The sequence below is a fragment of the Wolffia australiana genome, chromosome 1 (genome assembly GCF_029677425.1).
Source record: "Wolffia australiana isolate 7733 chromosome 1, ASM2967742v1".
NCBI classification, from domain to species: Eukaryota; Viridiplantae; Streptophyta; class Magnoliopsida; order Alismatales; family Araceae; genus Wolffia; species Wolffia australiana.
This window is the reverse complement of record NC_135835.1, coordinates 5588853-5608919: the sequence shown is the minus strand read 5'-3', so window position 1 is coordinate 5608919 and position 20067 is coordinate 5588853. Positions and strand designations below refer to the sequence as shown.

The 20067-nt window shown below is 40.7% G+C and overlaps 1 protein-coding gene across 1 annotated transcript; it reads right to left on the bottom strand.

Moving 5' to 3' along the window:
• Positions 1–13747: 13747 nt before the first annotated feature.
• On the bottom strand, positions 13748–19364 carry LOC144703248 (sarcolemmal membrane-associated protein). The gene is made up of 6 exons (XM_078575377.1): positions 19039–19364; positions 15250–15853; positions 14613–14758; positions 14404–14534; positions 13965–14301; positions 13748–13860 (listed from the first exon to the last, which is right to left on the bottom strand). The coding sequence occupies exons 2-6, from the start codon at positions 15795–15797 to the stop codon at positions 13754–13756; spliced, it is 1269 nt and encodes a 422-aa protein (XP_078431503.1). The 5' UTR covers positions 15798–15853; positions 19039–19364; the 3' UTR covers positions 13748–13753.
• Positions 19365–20067: the final 703 nt, after the last annotated feature.

Below are 20067 nucleotides of genomic sequence, written 5' to 3'. Positions count from 1 at the left end.
AACTCTGTCACCTCTGTTGACCGAGAGACCGAGGAGAAAAGAGAAGAAGACGGAGGATCTTCCCCTCCGTCATTTTCTATTTCAAATATGCAATTCAAATTCGGCGCCGAAAGATCAATTTTATGTGGTTTACATCACTTTTATAGGTCAGGAACGATCTACTAACCTTCCTGACCGCAATGAATCGGCAGAAATCTGCCTTCTTGTTGCCAGAGTGACGTCTTCAGCGACGGAGATGGCAACAAGAGGGGAATTCGGTCGAGATCTCCGTCGCTAGAGACGTCAACTTTATGGTATGAAAAGTATAGCCTATTGGAAAGTTTCCATGTAGGTCAACTTAAAACTTGATGATGAGAGTGGAGTACATCATTGCAGTTGATGTTTCCACAAGAAGAAAGAGTGATTGAATGTTTATTACTAACCCTACATTTATATTTGATCATAAACCCTATTCCATTGTTGTGTGACACCAATGGTGCTTTTGCACTAGTGAAATAGTCTAGGTCTCATCAGAAGTTGGAGAACTTCTTAAGACACTTCACTTGTCTAGGAAGATCATCTTTAGTAGGAGATTACATAATGGAAGTGTTCCATTGACCGACTGATGCCGGACAGCTAGGGAAAAGGACGACTATGGGGATGGGTAGGACAATGACAGGTGGAGGATACTGGATGGGTTTGGATGGATGGATAAAACAGACCACAGAATCCACGCGGTCGACTTCGGAATTTAAAACCAATGAAATACTGTCTTCAACCACTGCGATGATGCCAAAGCACCAAATCCAATACTCAAATTCACGTCACGGGGAAAACTCACGATAGAGAGAATTTTAGGAAGTTCCAAAACAAATCAAATCTGTCGGCGGTGGAGAACTCTCGCGGAACACTAGACGAAGAACACTTCGACACCAAAGAGTTCAGGCGTATCTCGGCACCGTAGTGCGTGAAGAGATTGTAGGGAATTCTGTTCGTGACGAGAGTTGGGAGATTCCGAGCGTTGAAAGGCCCACTGGACGAGAGGGTCTGGGCATTCCGGGCATTGCAAGGCCCTAGCAAAAAACGTGACAGACGAATGCGGACACGGTCAGGACTGGCGAGCACGAGCATCAGTGTGGATGATGCGCCTTGGGCGGCGCTAGGCAGGCAGCCTTGGGCAGTCCGGGGTGGCGTCCCTAGGCGACCTAGGGCGGCCTGCCTTGAGCAGCCTAGGGCGGACTACCTTGGGCTGTCCGGGGTGGCAGCCTTGGGCGGCCTAGGGCGGCTACCTTGGGTGGCCTGGGGCAGCTGCCTTGGGCGGCCAAGGGTGGCTGCCTTGGGCGTCCTAGGTGGCTGCCTTGGGCGGTCCTGGGCAGCAGCCTTGGGCGGCCTAGGGTCGTTGCCTTGGGCAGCCTAGGGTGGTTGCCTTGGGCGGCCTAGGGCGGCTGCCTTGGGCGGTCTAGGGCGGCTGCCTGGGGTGGTCCTGGGCGACAGCCTTGAGCGGCCTAAGGCGGCTGCCTGGGGCGGTCCTGGGCTGCAGCCTTCGGCGGCCTAGGGTGGCTGCCTTGGGCGGCCTAGGGTGGCTGCCTTGGGCGGCCTAGGGCGAAGTCCTAGGGCTGTCCTGGGCGGCAGGCCTGGGTGGCTAAGGGCGGGCAGCCTTGGCAGCCCTAGGCGAGGGAAGAGAGGGGAAGAGAGAAGAGAGACAAGAGGGAAGGAGAGAAGGAGAGAGATGGAGAGGAGGAGAGAGGATGGGGAGAATGGCGGCCGGCAACGCGAGGCGACGATGGCGGACGTCGTCTCAACGGCGTCCGACCATCACCGAAGGAAGGAACTCGGTGTCTTTTCGCTAACTAATCGGGTTACGTCCACGACGTCAACCGATGGATATGCGGAGAACAGTAATATATGTATGACGATGGCGGAGGCGATGGTTCTACAACGATGCGTGCAATGCGCCGACAAGCTGAGAGCCAACCGGAGCGGGACGGGGTCGCCAAGCTGGGTCGGTCCAGCCTCCAAGTCGCCCGAGGTGGGTCGAGGCGCGCGCCGTCGAATGGGGTAACTCCCTGGAATGCTCACACGCGTCGGGCGTCGACTGCGTCGACAGGTAAGACGCTCGTCTTTGTTTCGTTCTCTCAATCTGTCCCACTCACCTATCTAACCCGAGCGCGGTGGAGGCAATACGAAAGAATACTGACGGAAATAAATGACGTAAAGAGGCTAGGAAAGCAGAGTACCTTCGCCGCGCTGGCGACGGATTTTCGCACCAACTGGTTCGGAGGAGGGGTTGTCGGGTGCGCGGAGGTTGACTGGTGCGGAGGGGCGGTTGTGCGCAGTCAGTGCGAGGCGGGCGTGCGCGCGGCGCGGCCTGGCAGGCGCAGCGGCGCGCTGGCGGCAGCGCGACGGCGCAGCGGTGGCGCTTGGCGGTGGCGCGCAGCGCGCGCGGTAAGCGCGGCGCGGCAGCGGCGCCTTGGCGGTGGCGCGCGGCGCAGCGGCGCGCGCTGATGGCGCGCGCGCAGCGCGCGGCCAGCGGCGGCGCCAGCGGCGGCGCGCGCGCGGCGGCAGCGAAGGCGCGCTGGCGATGCGCGCGGCGGCGCGGCGCGGCGGTGGCGCGGCCGGCGGCGCGGCGCGCGGCGGTGGCGCGTGCGCGGCGCGGCAGCGGCGGCGCGCGGCGCGCGGCGCGCGAGCGGCGCGCGGCGGGCGCAGCGGCCGCAGCGGCGCGGGCGGCCGCGGTGGCGCGGCCGGGGCAGCGGCGGGCGGCCGCGGCAGCCGCGGCGGCGCGCATGGGCGGCGGGCGCGTCGCGCGCGCGGCGCGCGGCGGCGGCAGCGGCGCAGCGGCGGCGGGCGGCGGCGCGGCGCGCGGCGGCGGCGGCGGCGGCTGCCCTTCTCTTTTCCCCTCCCCTTCTCCTCTTCCTCCCCTCTTCTTCTTCCTTCTCCTCTTCTTCTTCTTTCTTCTATTCTTCTCCACGACCTGACCCTTCTTCTCAAAATACCATTCTTCAAAATTTAGGTCAAGTAAGGGGAAGCGCCCACCTCTTCCCCTTATATATGGGTGAAGATAGGCCCTTCCTTAAGTCCAAAAACAACAAAACAAACAAGGAAAGGAAAGGAAAGAAGGAAAACGGGCTTGTCAGGCCCAACATAAAAAGGGGGGGGGGGTGAAAGAGTTCCTCATATGGATCCTTCCCCGCTACACGACAACACGATAAAACCGAAAAGCTATAGAATGAGGTAACCGAAGGTGTCGGTGTGCTCCGGTGGTCGGCGTCCGCGTCATGCCGAGTAACGGAATGCGGAATCCCGTGTTGCTGCGGCGGCTCGCCGTGGTGGCTGGACTCGTCTCGGTGGCGAGCTGGGTAGTGCCGGCTCCTCGGGTGCTGGGTCGGGGAAGTCCTGCTGCTCCTCTGCTGCTGGCTCGATGACGTCCGGTGGTGACGCGCCATCAGAGAGGGGAAGAGAGAAGAGAGACAAGAGGGAAGGAGAGAAGGAGAGAGATGGAGAGGAGGAGAGAGGATGGGGAGAATGGCGGCCGGCAACGCGAGGCGACGATGGCGGCAGCGGCGGCAATGGCAGCAGTGGTGGCGGCGGCGGTTGGAGCGGAGAAGGGATAGGGGAGGTTGGGCAGTCTACCAAGAAGAGTTAAACAAACTCAATTCTTGAATAATGATTGCCTAATTTTTTCTTGAAACATTGGCCTATACATATAGGCCTTGGAGGAAAGAGAAAATACAGTTAAAAGAAATAAAATAAAGACGAGCGACGTGACGAGCGATGTGATTTTGCGTCACGTCATGGGGCAGTTCTGGATCTACCTTTGGCGACATGTTAGGACGCGTGAGGGGGCGTGCGGGGGTGGAGACGTGCCTGATGCTGGCGTGTTGACTTGATCCAAGGATGATGGCGGCATGTCTTCAGCGGTCGTGTTGACTTCAGATGACGGTGGTGACACGTTCAGTGTCGATGCATTGACGTCGTCGCCACCACCGACATTATAGCAGATCCATAGATGGAGCCATTAGCTCAATGTATTTTGAGTATTACTAGTAAACAAAGGGTTTGTTCACTAAGAGTGATTGGCTTTTGTCCAAGTGGGATATTGATGGAAATAAATGTGGCCAGCAAGCCAATCACACATTTCACATCTCATTCCATGTTCATTAGTAGAACATATTCATTATAGTGCATGTGCGATGCTTATAATGAAGTCCGTGAATACATGATCAAACTTGGTGAATTATGATGAGATCGTAATACGAAGATCACTAGTTCTTAAGCATGTGTTCTAAACATTCCTATTCAAAGGATACACAAGAAGGACATCAAAGTATCCGAATAGAATAGCACTATCTAGCCTCACCCATATGATGAGTATGGCCGGTCCCGTAGCCATTAGTGTGGCGACACTAAGGATAGATGGTGGGTGCTCTTTAGTGGAAAGAATTCACTAAATTGATACGTATGAATCACTGAATGGTATTATACTGAACTATTAATCATGTTGATTCAGGTCACAGTTGTGTAAGTGGTCCTTAGACCTGAGACACCAATGACGTCTTGTGGACAGACGGTTGTACTTTCACTATGGCCAACGAGTCTCTAATCATGGAATTCTAAACAGCCTTAGTTCGGTTACATCAAGAAGTTCACGAAGATGATTGAGTGGTCAAGATGGGATCGTCCACCCTCAGTATAAAAGGTGACAACTCAAGGAAGACGATGGGAATGAAGTCCTTGGCCAAGGTAGTGAAATATTGGAGAAGAGTTCTCCGATGATTTCTAAATGCATCAGTACTAACTTGGATGATCGATTAGGGTTTGACAGTTGACTGTACCCTAAGTCGCCCAATGAGCGTCAAGTGGATGAGGGACTATATGTACACAGTAACTGATGACGAACATGTTCCAAGGGTGAGACGATACACAGTCCTTTGTATCCTCTAGAGCACGAGGTGTAGCTTGGTACCCCACGTGTTGGAGACTCGACCTACCGATTAGGTTAAATTGATCTAACATTAATTAATCTATATGATGATATAGTTAATTAATTTGGAAGGCCAATAAAGGTTATTGGGCCGCTCGAGTCGTTAACTAGATTAATACATGGGCCTAGAGGGTCACAAGCAGATGGTCTTTTGGATGTCGGAAGATATACTTAATTTTTGGCAGTTTTTATGAAAATTACCCTTTTAGTATAAATAGGGGAAGGCCCTGAACGAAATTCACCCAGGCCAGAATTTTTAATGGCCTTTCCCCTTCTTATCCACTCTCCCCACACCCCTTATCCATCCCTAATGCGATTGGGATGACGTAATGACGATGACGGAGATTTAACGGGGCTCGTCAACGAAAAGAAGGAGATTTGACATGTCGAGGATCGTGTGGATACGTCTAGAGGCTGCACACTTGAGCAGAATTGATCTTTAAAATAATACATCACATGTACCTTATGTTGGGTTCTAGAGGCCTAGATCTGGATGAACAAATCAAAATATTCGTAGCGGAAGACTTGAACAAATCGAACAACATCAATAAAAATCATTGACTCGATTCATGGTTCCACATCCATGGAAAAACCATGTTTTCCATGCTTGAACCAAGGCACACCCAACAAAAAATGCATTTATTGTAATGTAAATATCTGGATTTTTTATAATTATGGTGATTTAAAATTGTTTATTTTGTTGTGTCGGCATGCGCTTGTCATGTCCATTGCTAGGAGTAGAGCAATGTTGACCCATTATGGCATTGTCAGTTGTCATTCAATAATTGAACCTTTTGCAGCGAGAGCACAACTACACATTGGCAAGCTTATATTGTTCCATATCAAATCTGAAATCTTGGCTCTTCCCAACATTTGTACTACTTTATGATGCATATATGATTAAACCATGGATTAAACCAATCCAACTTGTTCGTTTAACCATTGAATTCTCCATCTTCATTTGGTATCCAAATAAATCAGATGGAGACTCTTGGCAGAACCAAACTTAGTAAAAAGTCGCAAAAACCATTTTATAATTCTCAAATATATATTATAAAGTCATAAAAAACTAAAAATATTTATTCTGACTTTAAAAGTAATCTCTTTACAAATATGACTTTGTAAAATTACATAAAAATACCAAATAATCCATAAAATCATAAAACATTCTAAAATGTAATCACTTTAAGTCAAATATAAGATATCAATTCCTGATACTAATCTAACAAGTAAACTTTGATGATGTATAGGATAGTTTAAGAAAATACAAATAACTTTTTGGTGCAGGAGATAGTAAAGTGTAATGAAAGGGAATGCATTATAGTGTCATGTATCAATATAAAGATAGAAACATAAAAGGTAGAGTATTATTTTGAATAAATAATACTTTGATTTGAAGCCATAGTCGGTCCTCCAGTAGATATTGTGGCTATGATTTTTTAGATGGATATTTTACTCAAAACATGATTAAAACTGATTTTTATAAAAATATAACATATTTTTAACAATTAAATGCACCCTAAATTTATAAATATTTTTTGGTCAAGAACTCATAATTCTTTTTTTCAAGTTTGTGTATTAATCTCCCTTTCAATATTCTGTAAATGAAATGATTACAGGGGTAAACGTGAAAAAAAATTGTTAAAACAACAAGTAATACTATTTTCATGATTTAAATTTAACATATGGTTATATTAAAAAATAAAGGATGATCCTATGAGTTTAAAATATGTCATTTTTTTCTAATATTATCACTCAGCCAAATTTTAAAAAAATGGAAATTCAAATACAAAACAAGTGGAATAATAATGTCCAATAAATTTTAATAAATTAGGCCCATTATTTACTTTAGGCATAAAGCATTTTTTGAAACTTTATATAAAAACAAACAAAACAGTATTCATTCTACAACCTCAATTCTTAACTTTATATTCAATTTCTATTTAAAAAACTAATCATTTTAAAAATAAGATAAAATACTAATTTATCTTATTAAATTCCATTTTAAAATTACTTATTACTTTGGTTTGTGTAAAAATTTTCAAACATAGTCGTTCTTTAATGACATAATTTTTTTATCAAGACAAGAATGTACATTTATTTTGAAGTTTTATTAAGAGGGTTTGATATATTTATTCATTGGTTTTCATATTCTTTCAACTGATAGTTTTCTGAATACTGGAGTTTATGTTATATCGTGCAGGTTGTGAGTCTACCAAGTTTCAAGGTTTAATGGAGATAGTCATTTAAATATTTCTAAGTATAGTAAATGGATGACCCTGATAATAAAACTCATTTTTAACTATTAAGTTGTTTAAACTATTATTCTAAAGGTGAAATAATGATGCTTCAGGTCTAATTCATCTGTTAATCTGATAATGCAATAATTTCATAATTATTTCATATAATAGTTAGCTAATACCCATTATCATGCTTCTAAGTAATAAATATTGATGATTTATTTTATGTTTTTTTATTTTTTATAAATAAAATTGCCTTCATGTGAGAATAGTTATTACGCCAAAAAAATGATTACTATATGAGACACATTAAATGGTTTGAACCATGACTCCAATATCATTACTTACTATGATCTTATAACTTTAATGACATGAATATTTCTTATCAGTTTAATGTTTATCATGAAGATTTTATAATTTCAATCATGCATGGAATCATAGCCTACCTGAGCACATTTATTGAGAAATGGTTATTTTGAACAGATCAAAATCTACCGTGATGGTCATAACTCAAAAATTAAAAAATTGTATAAATTTCAGAACCGTCTAGGTATACCAATGAGAAGATGTTTCCTTTTATATTTCCACGTGCACGCTCCGCGCGCTCCGTGCGCTCCACACGCCCTTTGCGCACTCCGAACGAGCGGATCACACCCATGTCTGGTCATCTGCCAACGACGATGGATAACTGTTGTCTCCCCTTTTGAAATTGCGGTATTATTATTCCTTCCAGTGTCGTCTCCTGCTACTTGCTCCACTGCCCAGATTTTACTGACGATTCATTAGTATTAGCCACCTTGTGTCGAGAGGTAGGGTTTTCTTTTGATAACAGTTAGGTCACCAATAAATAGAGAATGAGGACGCTTCTGGACACGTCATGTCCCTCATTACGTAGGCGTCTAGTTGATCCTAACGGGTCATTGGGAGTTTGACCGTTAATGGTCCACTCTCGAACCTTTAGTTAATCATCTTTCCTAGTCAGCAATTCACCATGCCTTTTCTCATTGGTTTACTAAAAAATATGCATAAATTGTAATTGTTTCCTACATTGTTTGTTAATCTTTTTTGTAACACGAGCCGTCCGATCCCGGCGCTCTTCATGTTACATCAGGTCTACAACACTAAGTGTAAAATTTTTGTCATCCAATTTAGCTAGTAAAAACACATAATCTTAAAATGGTATCAGTTTAGTTTTTAAAACCAAAACATATTAATATATTACTTTATTTTAGAATTAATATATTTTCATTCAATAATATAAAATAGATTAGGTATGAAGTCTAGGAGTTCTCATAATGTCACTATCACAATGCCAGATTAATTTTCAGAATAATGTCAACTTGTCTGAAACTTTTGATTTATTCATCAAACAGTGAACATATTTCGTGTGAACATATTACTTGATAAAATTTTGTTCAGCATTATCATTTTCTGTGGTTGAAATATTTCGTGTGATGACATCAACCTCTATGTCAAACACCTGGAGTGTTTTCATTCTGAATGATTCAAAAGAATATATTAAAATTTGGGGATTTCTACGATCCAACTCTTCTGATCTGTCATTCCCTCCCCACATTAATTTAATATTTCTAACATGAGAGGAGTTTTTAATACTCCTTTACTTTATTAAAATGTTTAAAGTGAATAAAAATCTCAAAGTAGGATCATGTTAGTGTAAGTTTTAAGAATAAATAACTCATTCTGGGAAATAACTATTATATTGAAGATTACACTGACCTCTATATTCTATTAAACATAATATTATTGATTCAAATACATTTATCACGCATCACTTGTCCAAACGTAGATACAATAACTAAATTTTGATCATTGATCTATTTCTATCCTATGTAAGTGGTTTGAACATGTGGAATGATATATTTAAAATATTTTCATTTCAGGTAAATATTCTGGAATGGGCATTAGAAACACTTGACATATTTTCAACTACTTCATGTCACTTGAATAACTATTTGATGAATTAATAGAGCATGCTTCATGTTAGCTTACAAAATTTTCTCCCGACAATAATTGCTTCAGTCAAAGAATCCAATGGTTTAGTCTCCTGTTTTGTAATAATATCTGTCAACTACCATACCAATTGAGAATATTCAAAAGTCAAAAAGTAGGGGACATATGTCAATTTTGAAATTTAGAGTTAAGAAACTATATTTTATTAAATTTGTCACTTAATAATATATAAATAATATATGGGAAGTAAGGGGTCGATCTACAGGCAGGCAAAAAATTAATCTAAGATACTGTATAACCTCTTCAATTAAATAAATAATTTTGGAAGTGAAAATATATTTTTCAAATAAAATTTATGGGTTAAATATAATTTTATTGAAATATTATTCTTGGAAAAAAGGAAATAAATAATTTAGATAAATCTTGAAAGGATAAATTTATTTTAGGATGTTTGTATTTTCTTGGATTACATTCAAATAAAAAGATTGTAAATTAGGGAAAAAATTACAATTTTTTTATAAATGATATTAAGATTAAAACAACCATAAAATATAAATATGAATTTCCTTTGAAGATTAAGCTTTAAGGGTATTTTAGGACAATGATTTGATGTGTGTTTTGATGAATGTTCAAAGTGATGCATGCCTCAATATGGATTGTGATCAAAGCACGATAGGCCCTCAGTCAAGTAGTTGACTGATTGTATGTGAAGATAAATTAAGAGCCTTAGATATATTAAAGGGTTACTTAGTTTGACCATACACTGAACAAGTCAAACCGCGTATTTAGGACTCGTAATTTTATGACATTACCGCTGTTCAGGTATTTGTGTGAATTTGTCTTCATTTGATTTGTTGAATAACTTGTTAAAAATCTTAATTAATACCTTTGAGTATTTAAATCTGAATTTATTCATGATTTAATGATAATTAATTACATCAAGATACTATTATCCAATGGTGATATCTTTGTTTAAATGTTGTGGTAAACATATATAAAAGTTTAATATTATTTTAAAATCTCACGTCCTTGGCATAACAGCTAGTTTTTTCTCTCAACTCTTGAAAGGTATTTTGAATTGATGGCAAAAATATAAATATAAAAATCAAAATTAAAATGATTATTATTTTATATTGCTTAATCATAATCAATGAATATGACTGTTGGAGTTTTGACAGATTACCATTATGCCTTTTCAAATTTCTAAGTCCATATATGAAGTTTTGAGCCCTTATTTCAAAACCTCTTCTCCTTGCTCTTTGAAAATCGTCCAAAAGCTAGAGAGATCTCTCAAGTCCTGGAGAAATTTTCAAGAAGTTTTTTAGCATTATTTGAAAAGATCATTTTTTTAACATCAATCCAAGTCCATATAACTTGAAATCGTATTTTTTGGTGCAGGGTATTTCAGGATTCAAAGAAAAGAAGGCTGGGATACGAACTTCGCACATCCTCGACCCTTTGATAGTTTATAATTTTTAGCATAGTTTTTATACTGCCTTTGACCTTTTTTTCAAGCTATGAATTGTTTTTAACATCCATACAAAACCAAAGAAATTTTAATCGCATCATTTGGTTGAGTTTGGAAAGAGTTACAAGGGTTTGAAGTTGGACATGGAGGAATTGAGAGATAAACAAAGGATGTTGAAAGATTGATCTCTGGAGATTTCTCTGATTTTTTTTGAATACTTTGTGTGAGATAACAGTTGTGAAAAATAGTGTTACTAAACCGTTCCAGGTGTAATCATTGCATTTGGTGAAGTATTGAAAAAGCTATTGGAATTTTAAGCATCAAATGTCAAAAGCGAATCGAGAGCTTTCTCCAAAGAAAAACGTAGAGGAGAAAAGGACTGAAGAAAGAACGACAAAAAACAAGGAGGTATTGATGAAGGGAAGTCATAGTTATATTTATGAATATTTATTTATGAATTAATAAAATCTTGAAATAAAAGTTTTATTGTTGAAATACTTAAAATTGGTCATTGTCTTGAATACTTGAGTAGCCATCAATACTAAGTGATGTTGAGGAGAATAAATTATTCAGAAATATACTGTTATTGCAAGATCTTTCTGACCACTCAGGTTAAGGCTTTGGGGGCCATAAGAAGAAGTCTTTGGGGGCTAAGTTAAAGTAGATTAAGCAACATCATTCCGTGGAAGCCTTTGAGGGTTGAGGACGACAAAGCTTCATTGGCTTTTTCTTTTTTTTTTGATATCCAAGTGATTTGCTTGGGGGGCATTCAACAAAATTGGTTAGGGCACATCATCACCTCGGGACGGATACCCCTGAGCAGCATTAAGGATTAGCCCAAGCTGTCTAAAAAAAATAATTGTGTCTCCCATTTCCCTACCTCATTTCTTAAGTAGAAAAATCCTAGGATAATTAAAAATAAAAATATGATATAAGTAGAGAACCTAATTAACACCCCCCCCCCTCTTAGGTTATTCCTTGGCCACCAAAACTAACATCCTCGATTTGTGTTTAAGGGTAAAAACAATAGGAATCATAAATATGAATTTCCTATTTTTTAATTTTTTCAATTTTGAAATGCTAAAAATACATAATCACATTTCCAGTGGTCGGTTGGCAAGCAGTTTGCAGCAACAAGAAGCAAGAGACGGAATCAGGCAAAAGCTTATGGATCATGGAACCCAAACTTGGCAAAATTGGGGCCCAGTCCGGAGGACGGAATTGGAACAGGACGCAATGGTTATTGACGAAGTTGATTTGCGACAAAACAAAATGAGACATTGGGGGCGTAAATGGATTTGGCAAAATTTCTAATGAAATTTTAGGTGTAACTACTAGTTAGTGTAAGGTTTTGAGAAAAAGTTGGATTCTATAGAGAGAAAGTGTCAAAAATTTTGGGGATAGAGAGAAAGGGATGTAAAATGATGAAAAAGTGGGGGAAATGGATGGGAATGATGGTGAAAATATAGATCTATGTTCCTAAGGTGTTCATGCTCGTACCTTTAGCTCTCAATGCCTCTTCATTAACGTGTGTGTGCTTAAATTGGATCACACATTTTCCTCTAAAAGAAAAGGATGAGCAAAGTATGAACACTTCAATCACTTACATAAACCAGGTTGAGCAACCATGATCCTAATGATCCTTGTCGTGCTGTCTAGCAACTGCTAGAGCACATCGATGTGGAAGTAAAGAAACAGGGAAAGAGAATATTTACACATAGGACTTGGTCTAAAGTGCCATTATATTATTTCATATTTTCTATCCTTGTTGTTCCTTCCTCTTTTCTCATTGATCGAATTTGAACTCCTCAAGCTCCTCCATTTGAATTGTAAGCTTATTTTTAAGAAGAAAGTTAGAGAGATTGTGACGTCAAAATGATGCAGCCCACACCCCTCTAACTCATTTGAAGCCCAAAACCAAAATTACTCCAATTTAGCCCAATAGTCCAAATAAATAGGTCTAAAAATCACATGGGATGTTCCAGCTCACTGCTCATCGTCCCATTAAATTCCCATAAATTACACAGTGGACTTAAAATATTCATGAGCAAAGAAAACTGTTTGACATAGAACTCAAGCATGGTTAGTAAAAATGCCCAAAGTATGCATAAAGTAATAGTTATTCGAATTTCAGAATTATTTAAATAATATATGTAAAAACATGATAAAGTCAAGATTTAGATGATTAAATCCAGATAAAATACATGTAATTATCAGTTCATCATTTGTGCGGGAAAATGTAAGTTAGGCCCGATATTAAATAAAAAGAGATCGGAATGTACGACTAAGTTGATTTCATGAACCTTATTCACTTAATCAGCAAAATATTAAAAAAGAATGAATCATCAACAATTTCCTTGAGCTCTAGCATGATTTTAGATTTGGAAAAAACACTTCTAAAAATATAACTAAACTTTTAGAACTTGGATTCAGTAAAAAAAAAGCCATACTCATGAATTCAAATTCAAGAATGACCAAGGAACACAGACAAAATTGGAATGAGCCGTGCATAGTTTTATTACCCTAAATGTTGTATTATCATACATATCGAAACAGTTTTAAGAAGGGAAGTACAGTACTTCCTGGGCAACGTAGAAGTTGCCAGATAATGTTGACTACGCCATCTAGGTTCAGAGGTGTAGAGAGCAAGAAGAGAAAGTTGGAGTCTGAACTAGTGAAATAGATTGATAGAGTAAGGCAGCAAAAGAGAGATGGAATTAGATAATAAGAAACAGGGGGTCAGAGAAAGAGTGGGTTGGAGATACATAATAAGACAGGGGGGGTAGAGAAAGAATGATTAAATTGGGGTTAGAAAGAGAGTTAGGAAGATAGAGAAAGTGGAGGTTAGAAAGTGAGTTAGGGAGCTAAAAAAATAGGAGCAATTGGGAGAGGAAGACAAAGAGGGTGTTAAAGAAAGAGAGAGTTACAAAGCTACAAAAGGAGTGATGGGGATATACATATATATAGAGAGAGAGAGGGTGTTAGAGAGAGAGATAAATGGGGGGTTAAAGAGAGACTTTGACAGATAGAGGGGTTAGAGAGAGAAAGATGGGTACTGTGTTTTATTTTTGAAGGAAGATGTTAATGAGAGATGGAGAGAGAGAGAGAGGAGATTCAAAAGTGATTGCATCCAGAATAATTGTCAGAATGTTGGACTCTGAATTTCCGCAGGGAGCTCAACCCAATGTCAACCACAGAAGCCTGGCAGGATGAGCATAAACCTGGCCAAATCAGGAATCAGACCAGAGCCTGAGCTACAGCCTGAGCCAATACTGCATGCCAAAGGCTCAAAACCAAACCACTAGCTGAGATCCTCATATTTCACCTGCAGCTCGCTGGTGAACCATGCCTCCGGTCCGAACTTGATCTCTATCCCCCACTCCATTTGGCTGCGGATCTGTCGCCGCAGACCCACCTCCAACATTTCTCACAATCATGGCTCCCGGTCGGGCAGCGGTTTCGTACCCTGCTGCCGCCTCGCCAGCACTAAGTTCATACCCAGATGCCCACGATGCATCATAGCCACCACGCATCATGCTCGTACCGCTGCTGCCACCGCCTCCTCGAGGGTTGCCGTAACCAACCTCGTATCCTGCCTGGGCCAGTCCAGTGCCTCTCCGATAATCACCCATAGAGCTTGCGCCAACATTCTGTATACGCCCCTGAACATCGAATTGAAAAATGATGATGATGAAGGTGATGATGACACCGACAACGATAATCGTAACAGCAAAAACAATGATGATGATGATGGCAATACCCACCTGATGGGCATTATAAGCATCATCACGTGGGTTTTGGATGGCAGAAAGCTGGGCTGGTGCAGCATGCATAGACATATTTGGGGTGTATGATTCGGCCCCCTGGTACCCCACATTTGTCCCATACTGCCCGCCTGCATTACATTTGATAATCAGTAAAAGTCGAACTAGAAAATAAGGAGGAAGATTGAAAAAAAGAAACAGAGACTTACCAGCTCTTCGATCAGAACTCGTAGTATTTGCCAACTCATTGCGCAACTTCTCCACTTCTTTTAACATAGCAACATAATTCTTCTCCATCAACTGAAGCGAGTCAAGGTGGTCACTGTAGAATTTCCTCTCATGATCATACGTTAGCCTGCATTAACAGAGGAAATAACTGAGAATAACTTGCAGAATTTTTCCCTCAATGATAGGGTTCAGCATTTGTCAACAGCATTGAGCCTTGTTTGGAATGATAATATGATGTTAACATAGACGATTTAACAGGGTAACCATTCATGTTGACAATGATGTTGACAGGGTAACCATTGACAGTTGAGGTTGATGTTGACAGGGCATCACAGAGAGTTGACGCCATCCATCAATATTGGATGTCAAGCCTGTCAAAATTCTAACTAAAAAATGTCAACCTAGTCAACACCAAAATTGTCGTCAAGATTAACAACACAAGTCATGGTGTTGACATTGACTAATTGTTTTAAAACTATGCACAGTGGACATTGCCAACACATTGACAACATGACGCCCTCAACAATTGTCAACTGCCTGTCAACGTCATACATCAACATTCCCAGGGCACAACGAAGCCTATTCGGCAAAGGTTGACTTGGGTGGTGGTATCATCACCTGAAATTATGGTATTCTCTCCTGAGACCTTCAAGTTCAGATAACAGGGGAGGGATCTGCTGGAGCTCAGCTTGACTAAGCTTCAGCTGTTGAGTCAGTTGCTGGACTCTCGATATAAGCTCCTGCCTGACAGAAAGCAAAGTCTGGGCCTCAGCATGAGCTTGTTGGAGCTCCACGTTGATGGGCTCAGCGACCCGAAGCTCGGCCTCAATTCCCGCCATCTTGTCCTGGAGACCCTTTATCGTCTGCTCTTTCTCTGCCTTCATGAGGTTGATCTGTGCCTGCAGCCTGTGAAGTTCCTGCTGTGCTGAGGCGAGATCTTGCCTTAAGATTACTTGGGAGGACCCAAGCCGGTGATTCTCGTGGGCGAGCTTCTGCATTTCACTGTGTTGGAAGATGAGTTTCTGCTCCATTATTTCTGGGGGTGGAGCCATGTCAAAGAAGCGGGGCCTTTGTGAGAGCCGGAGGTCTGGGACAAATGGCTCGGGATTGATCATTGTGGGCTGGGGTTGCCTCGGATACGGTTGATGGCGACCTCTGCTACTCATGGGAAACAGTTGGTTTCTTAACCAGAAATGTTATCACGACTGATTAGATTAGATCCCTGTAGTCAATCAGAAAAGTAGGATTTGTAGGAAGAAACTAATGAGAACGAAATTACAGATATTTTTTTAGAAAAATTAAATAATTTTAGAAACTAATAAAGAGCCAGGACATTGCTCAGCCGGAAATATTCCATAAAATGATTTGATCTCTATGTTTGATCTTGATCTCAATCTCTCGCCAACCTCCCTCCTAACCTTCCTAGCAGAAGGTTGTTGTGAAAACACATCTTACACATTCAGTGAAATATTTAGACATACATGGTAAAAGATCACTTATCTGTTGACGTAATTTTACTGAATAATAACCCTTACACAAATCTTCAAACTTTCTCTCCAACAAGAAGATGCTACAATCCCCGCCGTAACTTGTTTTATTGCATAATTTCAGCCTATCAAGGGATGATTGCGCTGTTCAAAGCAAAAATTGCCCCAAGTGAGTAAATTTTGGGGTACGACAAGCGAGTTCAAACTTTGGGCAGGAACTAGGACTATATCAGCTGTATTTGCCCCTGCAAAAGTGCTACAGACGCGGCATGGGACGCCCACCTGGGACCCCATTAATGAATTATGAGTTGACTTTTGCTTAAAATGGTATTTCTTAAGTGCGATCTTTGCTGCTACAGACCCACAGGGAGAGCTAGCTGTGGCCGCAGTCTCATGGCGGCAACAGCGGCAATGGAGGCAGACACGTTGGAGTAGGCAGTGCGATAGGAGCAACGATGGGGTATCGGGAGGCCATAGGGCTTAAATAAGTTTGAGGCAATTATAGGATGCCAAGTCAGGAGCACAGACAGAGAAGAAAAGTCACTCGCCAACCACCAAATGGACAAGTTTCTTATTGGGTGATTCAATGGGCGGCTTGAACCCCCCAACAACCTATCAACACATTTGAGGCAATAACTAAGCCTGATAGAAGCATTTAAGTAATTTCCCTCCAGTATAGTTTCCCTTTGAACAGGCGTATTCCTCCTTGCTGGAGGCATGAAATAAGCTGTTGAAATGCAAGCTATGTTATAGGTTTCGCTTATTTCCCTTCCCAAACACCCATTTCTCCCCTCTCCACTCCCTTGGTATTGTCCATTGGCCATTATCCTTCGCTTGACAACATCCATTCCACCTGTCCTCTCTTGTCCATGCAGACAATTTTGTCAGCAAACTCAGTGACTAATCTTACGATCCATTTCCTTCCTCTCTCTTGATCTTACCCGATGAGAACCCTGGGTTCGTATCAGAAGACGAAAAAACAGGTCTGTAACTGATGCGTCTAATTGAGAAAAAGGACCTCTCTCCTCAAAAGTATAGGGATAAATGAAGGGGAGTGACTTTCCCGGCAGTAAGTGAAACCAATTTCAAATGGGTTCAATGCTGAAAAGAACCAAAAAATTCATCAACTACATCAGGATTCAGATAACCACAAAGTTCTCCCACTCGTGACAGTTCGAAATGGAACTGACTCTTGCCATGTAATCCAAGTGCATGGATTCAAGTAAAAGAATATCTTGACAACTAAAATATGAAGTAGATCGAATCATAGAGTAAAGTTTTGTAAACATAGAGCTTTTTCATTCACTTTTACATTTTTTAATAGAAGAAAGAATCAAATCCTGCCAAGTTGGATTCAAACCCCCGATCAATCAAACAATAACCAACCGCTCCACCATTGAGTAGAGGGTGATTTTGTCCCATAAAGTTCAACTACCACAATCAACCTACTAACAGTATGAGTTGACGAGACAGAAACCACGGAAAAAGAGCCACCTCCTAGAGGCAACTTTCCTAACCTTGAAATTGCCAAATCAAAAAGACGTACAAGGTTTTTTTTCTTCCTTTATAGGACATCTGGAGAAGTATCCAACAAGAATAAGATAGCATACAAAAGAGCAACAGCAACGGGAACAATGGAAAAGCATTGAACCGCTAATCATGCACATTATTCATCACTCTTCTTGCACAAAGCGACTTCTAAGACGAACTTAGTCATGAAATCATTCAAGAGAGGATCTTTCGCTATTTCTGCTCACATAATAATACTGTTGCCGGAAGTTCATAAAAAAAAATGAGAAAAGTAAAATAAAATAATGAAAAACACTACCAAAGATGCGGTGGATACACACTAGGTGACATGATTACGCAAGGAAACCAATGATCAAAAGATAAAACGCGTCAATAATTAGAGGACAAATTAAAAGCATCCGGTCTCCAACAGAAATGTAACAAGTCAAACAATACTTTCATCCATGAAAGAGAAGTCCGATTTATCAACAGTGACCGATGATAGGACGAATTGGAATCTCAATCAGTCGCCAGTATTTTTTCAAACGTGTCTTATAATGCTTTCAAAATAATGTATACTACTTACTGTAACAAAAGATACGGTAATCAATTAGCAAAACGCATTGCAGTCAGAAAATCACCTAGATATTTTTATAAAAGTAGACACAAAATGAAGAGGAACAGAATGGTTTATCAATTATCATACGGAAACGAAAGAAAATAATAAACGACGGCTTTGATTATAGTACAGTCATGTCACAACGACACAAATTGTCAGGATTAATTTGCCTCGCCCCAAATGCAATAGCCAACCGAAATCAAATGGGTATATCAAACTCGGATAGCATCACTTGTATGCAGTGGAAAAATTCCTACCTCCGACTATTTACTGAGCTAAAGTCTGGTAGTGTCTCTCTCTCTCTCTACTTGTGGCACTCACCGGGGCTCGAAACATTAGAGTGATAACCAATTCTAAAATGCTTCATCCACAAATAATTTGCAGGAACACCCAAAAAATAAAACCTACTAGCTATTCAGGATGATGGCAGCTGATTTAAGATATTGACCAACGGAATTCTGATTCGGCAAAACTTAATACTGTCATGAGAAGGTAACTCATTACAGGAGACAAAATGACCAGTACTAGTGAGTGACCCAGCATAAGCTGATTCCTTCACCCGATGGATCAAAAAAAAACCACAACGAGTGAAACTAACCGGAACACATTTAGACCATCATAGAATGAAGACGAAATAACAACAATAACAGTCTAATACTTCATTCATCAAAGAACAGAAAAAAACCCATCACAACAAAACAACAGCGACGCGGAATTCCTGCCAAGTAGCCAAATCATGCGATGAACTGACGCACCCAACAAAAAAACGATGACAGGGACCCCCTAAATCACCTTTTCGCGAACTCAGTTCAGTTCCGAAAGCACGGCAACGCATAATGAAAGTCCGATGAGCCCAATGTCCGATGAAGAACCGGGTAAAGGGCTCTGTGAACAAACCGAGTCGATATCATCGGAATCCTCCGTCGGGCGACTGATTTGGAGACTACGAATCACTGGAAGAAGCAGCTAGAAAATCGTTTCTCGTCGGATGAAGAGGAAGAAGAGCGCGAGCAAATCTCCCTTCCCCAAAACCTTGGCAGATTACAAATTCTAGGGCTGGAGGCCTGTTCTCCGCTGTTCAACTCGCACAGTATCTATAATTGTTAATCGCTGAGGACTTTGGGTAACCCCAATTTCAAATGATAATTAAACTATATATGGGTAAAATTTAATATTGGGCTGGCACTAAAAGCCCAGTAATATTTTGTATAAGAAGATAAGAAACTTATTTTGAGCCTTGTATTGTTAAATCATTCATTTCATTTTCTTTCAAGAGGTTAGATATTCGAAAATTTTATTATTATTATTACTTGATTAGTTAGTATTCATTTATTCAAAATAAATATCCATGAAATTCTTTAAGTGAATGATTGGTATCTAATGGTACTTTACCTTTAGTAATTATTAATCGGTATAATGGAAATCACATATCTGTCATTAGTATTTGATTGTTTTTAAAATGGTATTAAAGTAAACAATGTAGGATAGATAAGTTTTTTACTTGAAATTTATATTTTTTACCTCTAATAGTTGTGCCTTAACTTTACATTTGCATCATTATGTTCCAATATACATGAAGTTCCATGTGCATCCTCCAACTCCATAGGTTCTAGCTTTTTTCTTCTTAAGATATGGTGAAAAAAGGATTGGGAATGTATCATCAATCCGTGCATATTTGAAATATAAAATGATGGACAAAATATTAGTTAACTTGGAAACAATAAACATGGGGTTAAAGAAAATATAAGAAGAATATGAGAGAGAGGGGGAAGGAGTAAGGTGAAAGGGTGAGTGATTTCTTAGACAAAAAGCTTTTTCAAT

Coding starts and splice junctions, on each gene's coding strand:
- LOC144703248 (XM_078575377.1), bottom strand. CDS start 15,797: ATGAGTAGCAGAGGTCGCCATCAACCGTATCCGAGGCAACCCCAGCCC. Junction 14,759..15,249: donor AGAGAATACCATAATTTCAG/GTGATGATACCA, acceptor CTGTTAATGCAG/GCTAACGTATGATCATGAGA. Junction 14,535..14,612: donor GAGTTCTGATCGAAGAGCTG/GTAAGTCTCTGT, acceptor AATGTAATGCAG/GCGGGCAGTATGGGACAAAT.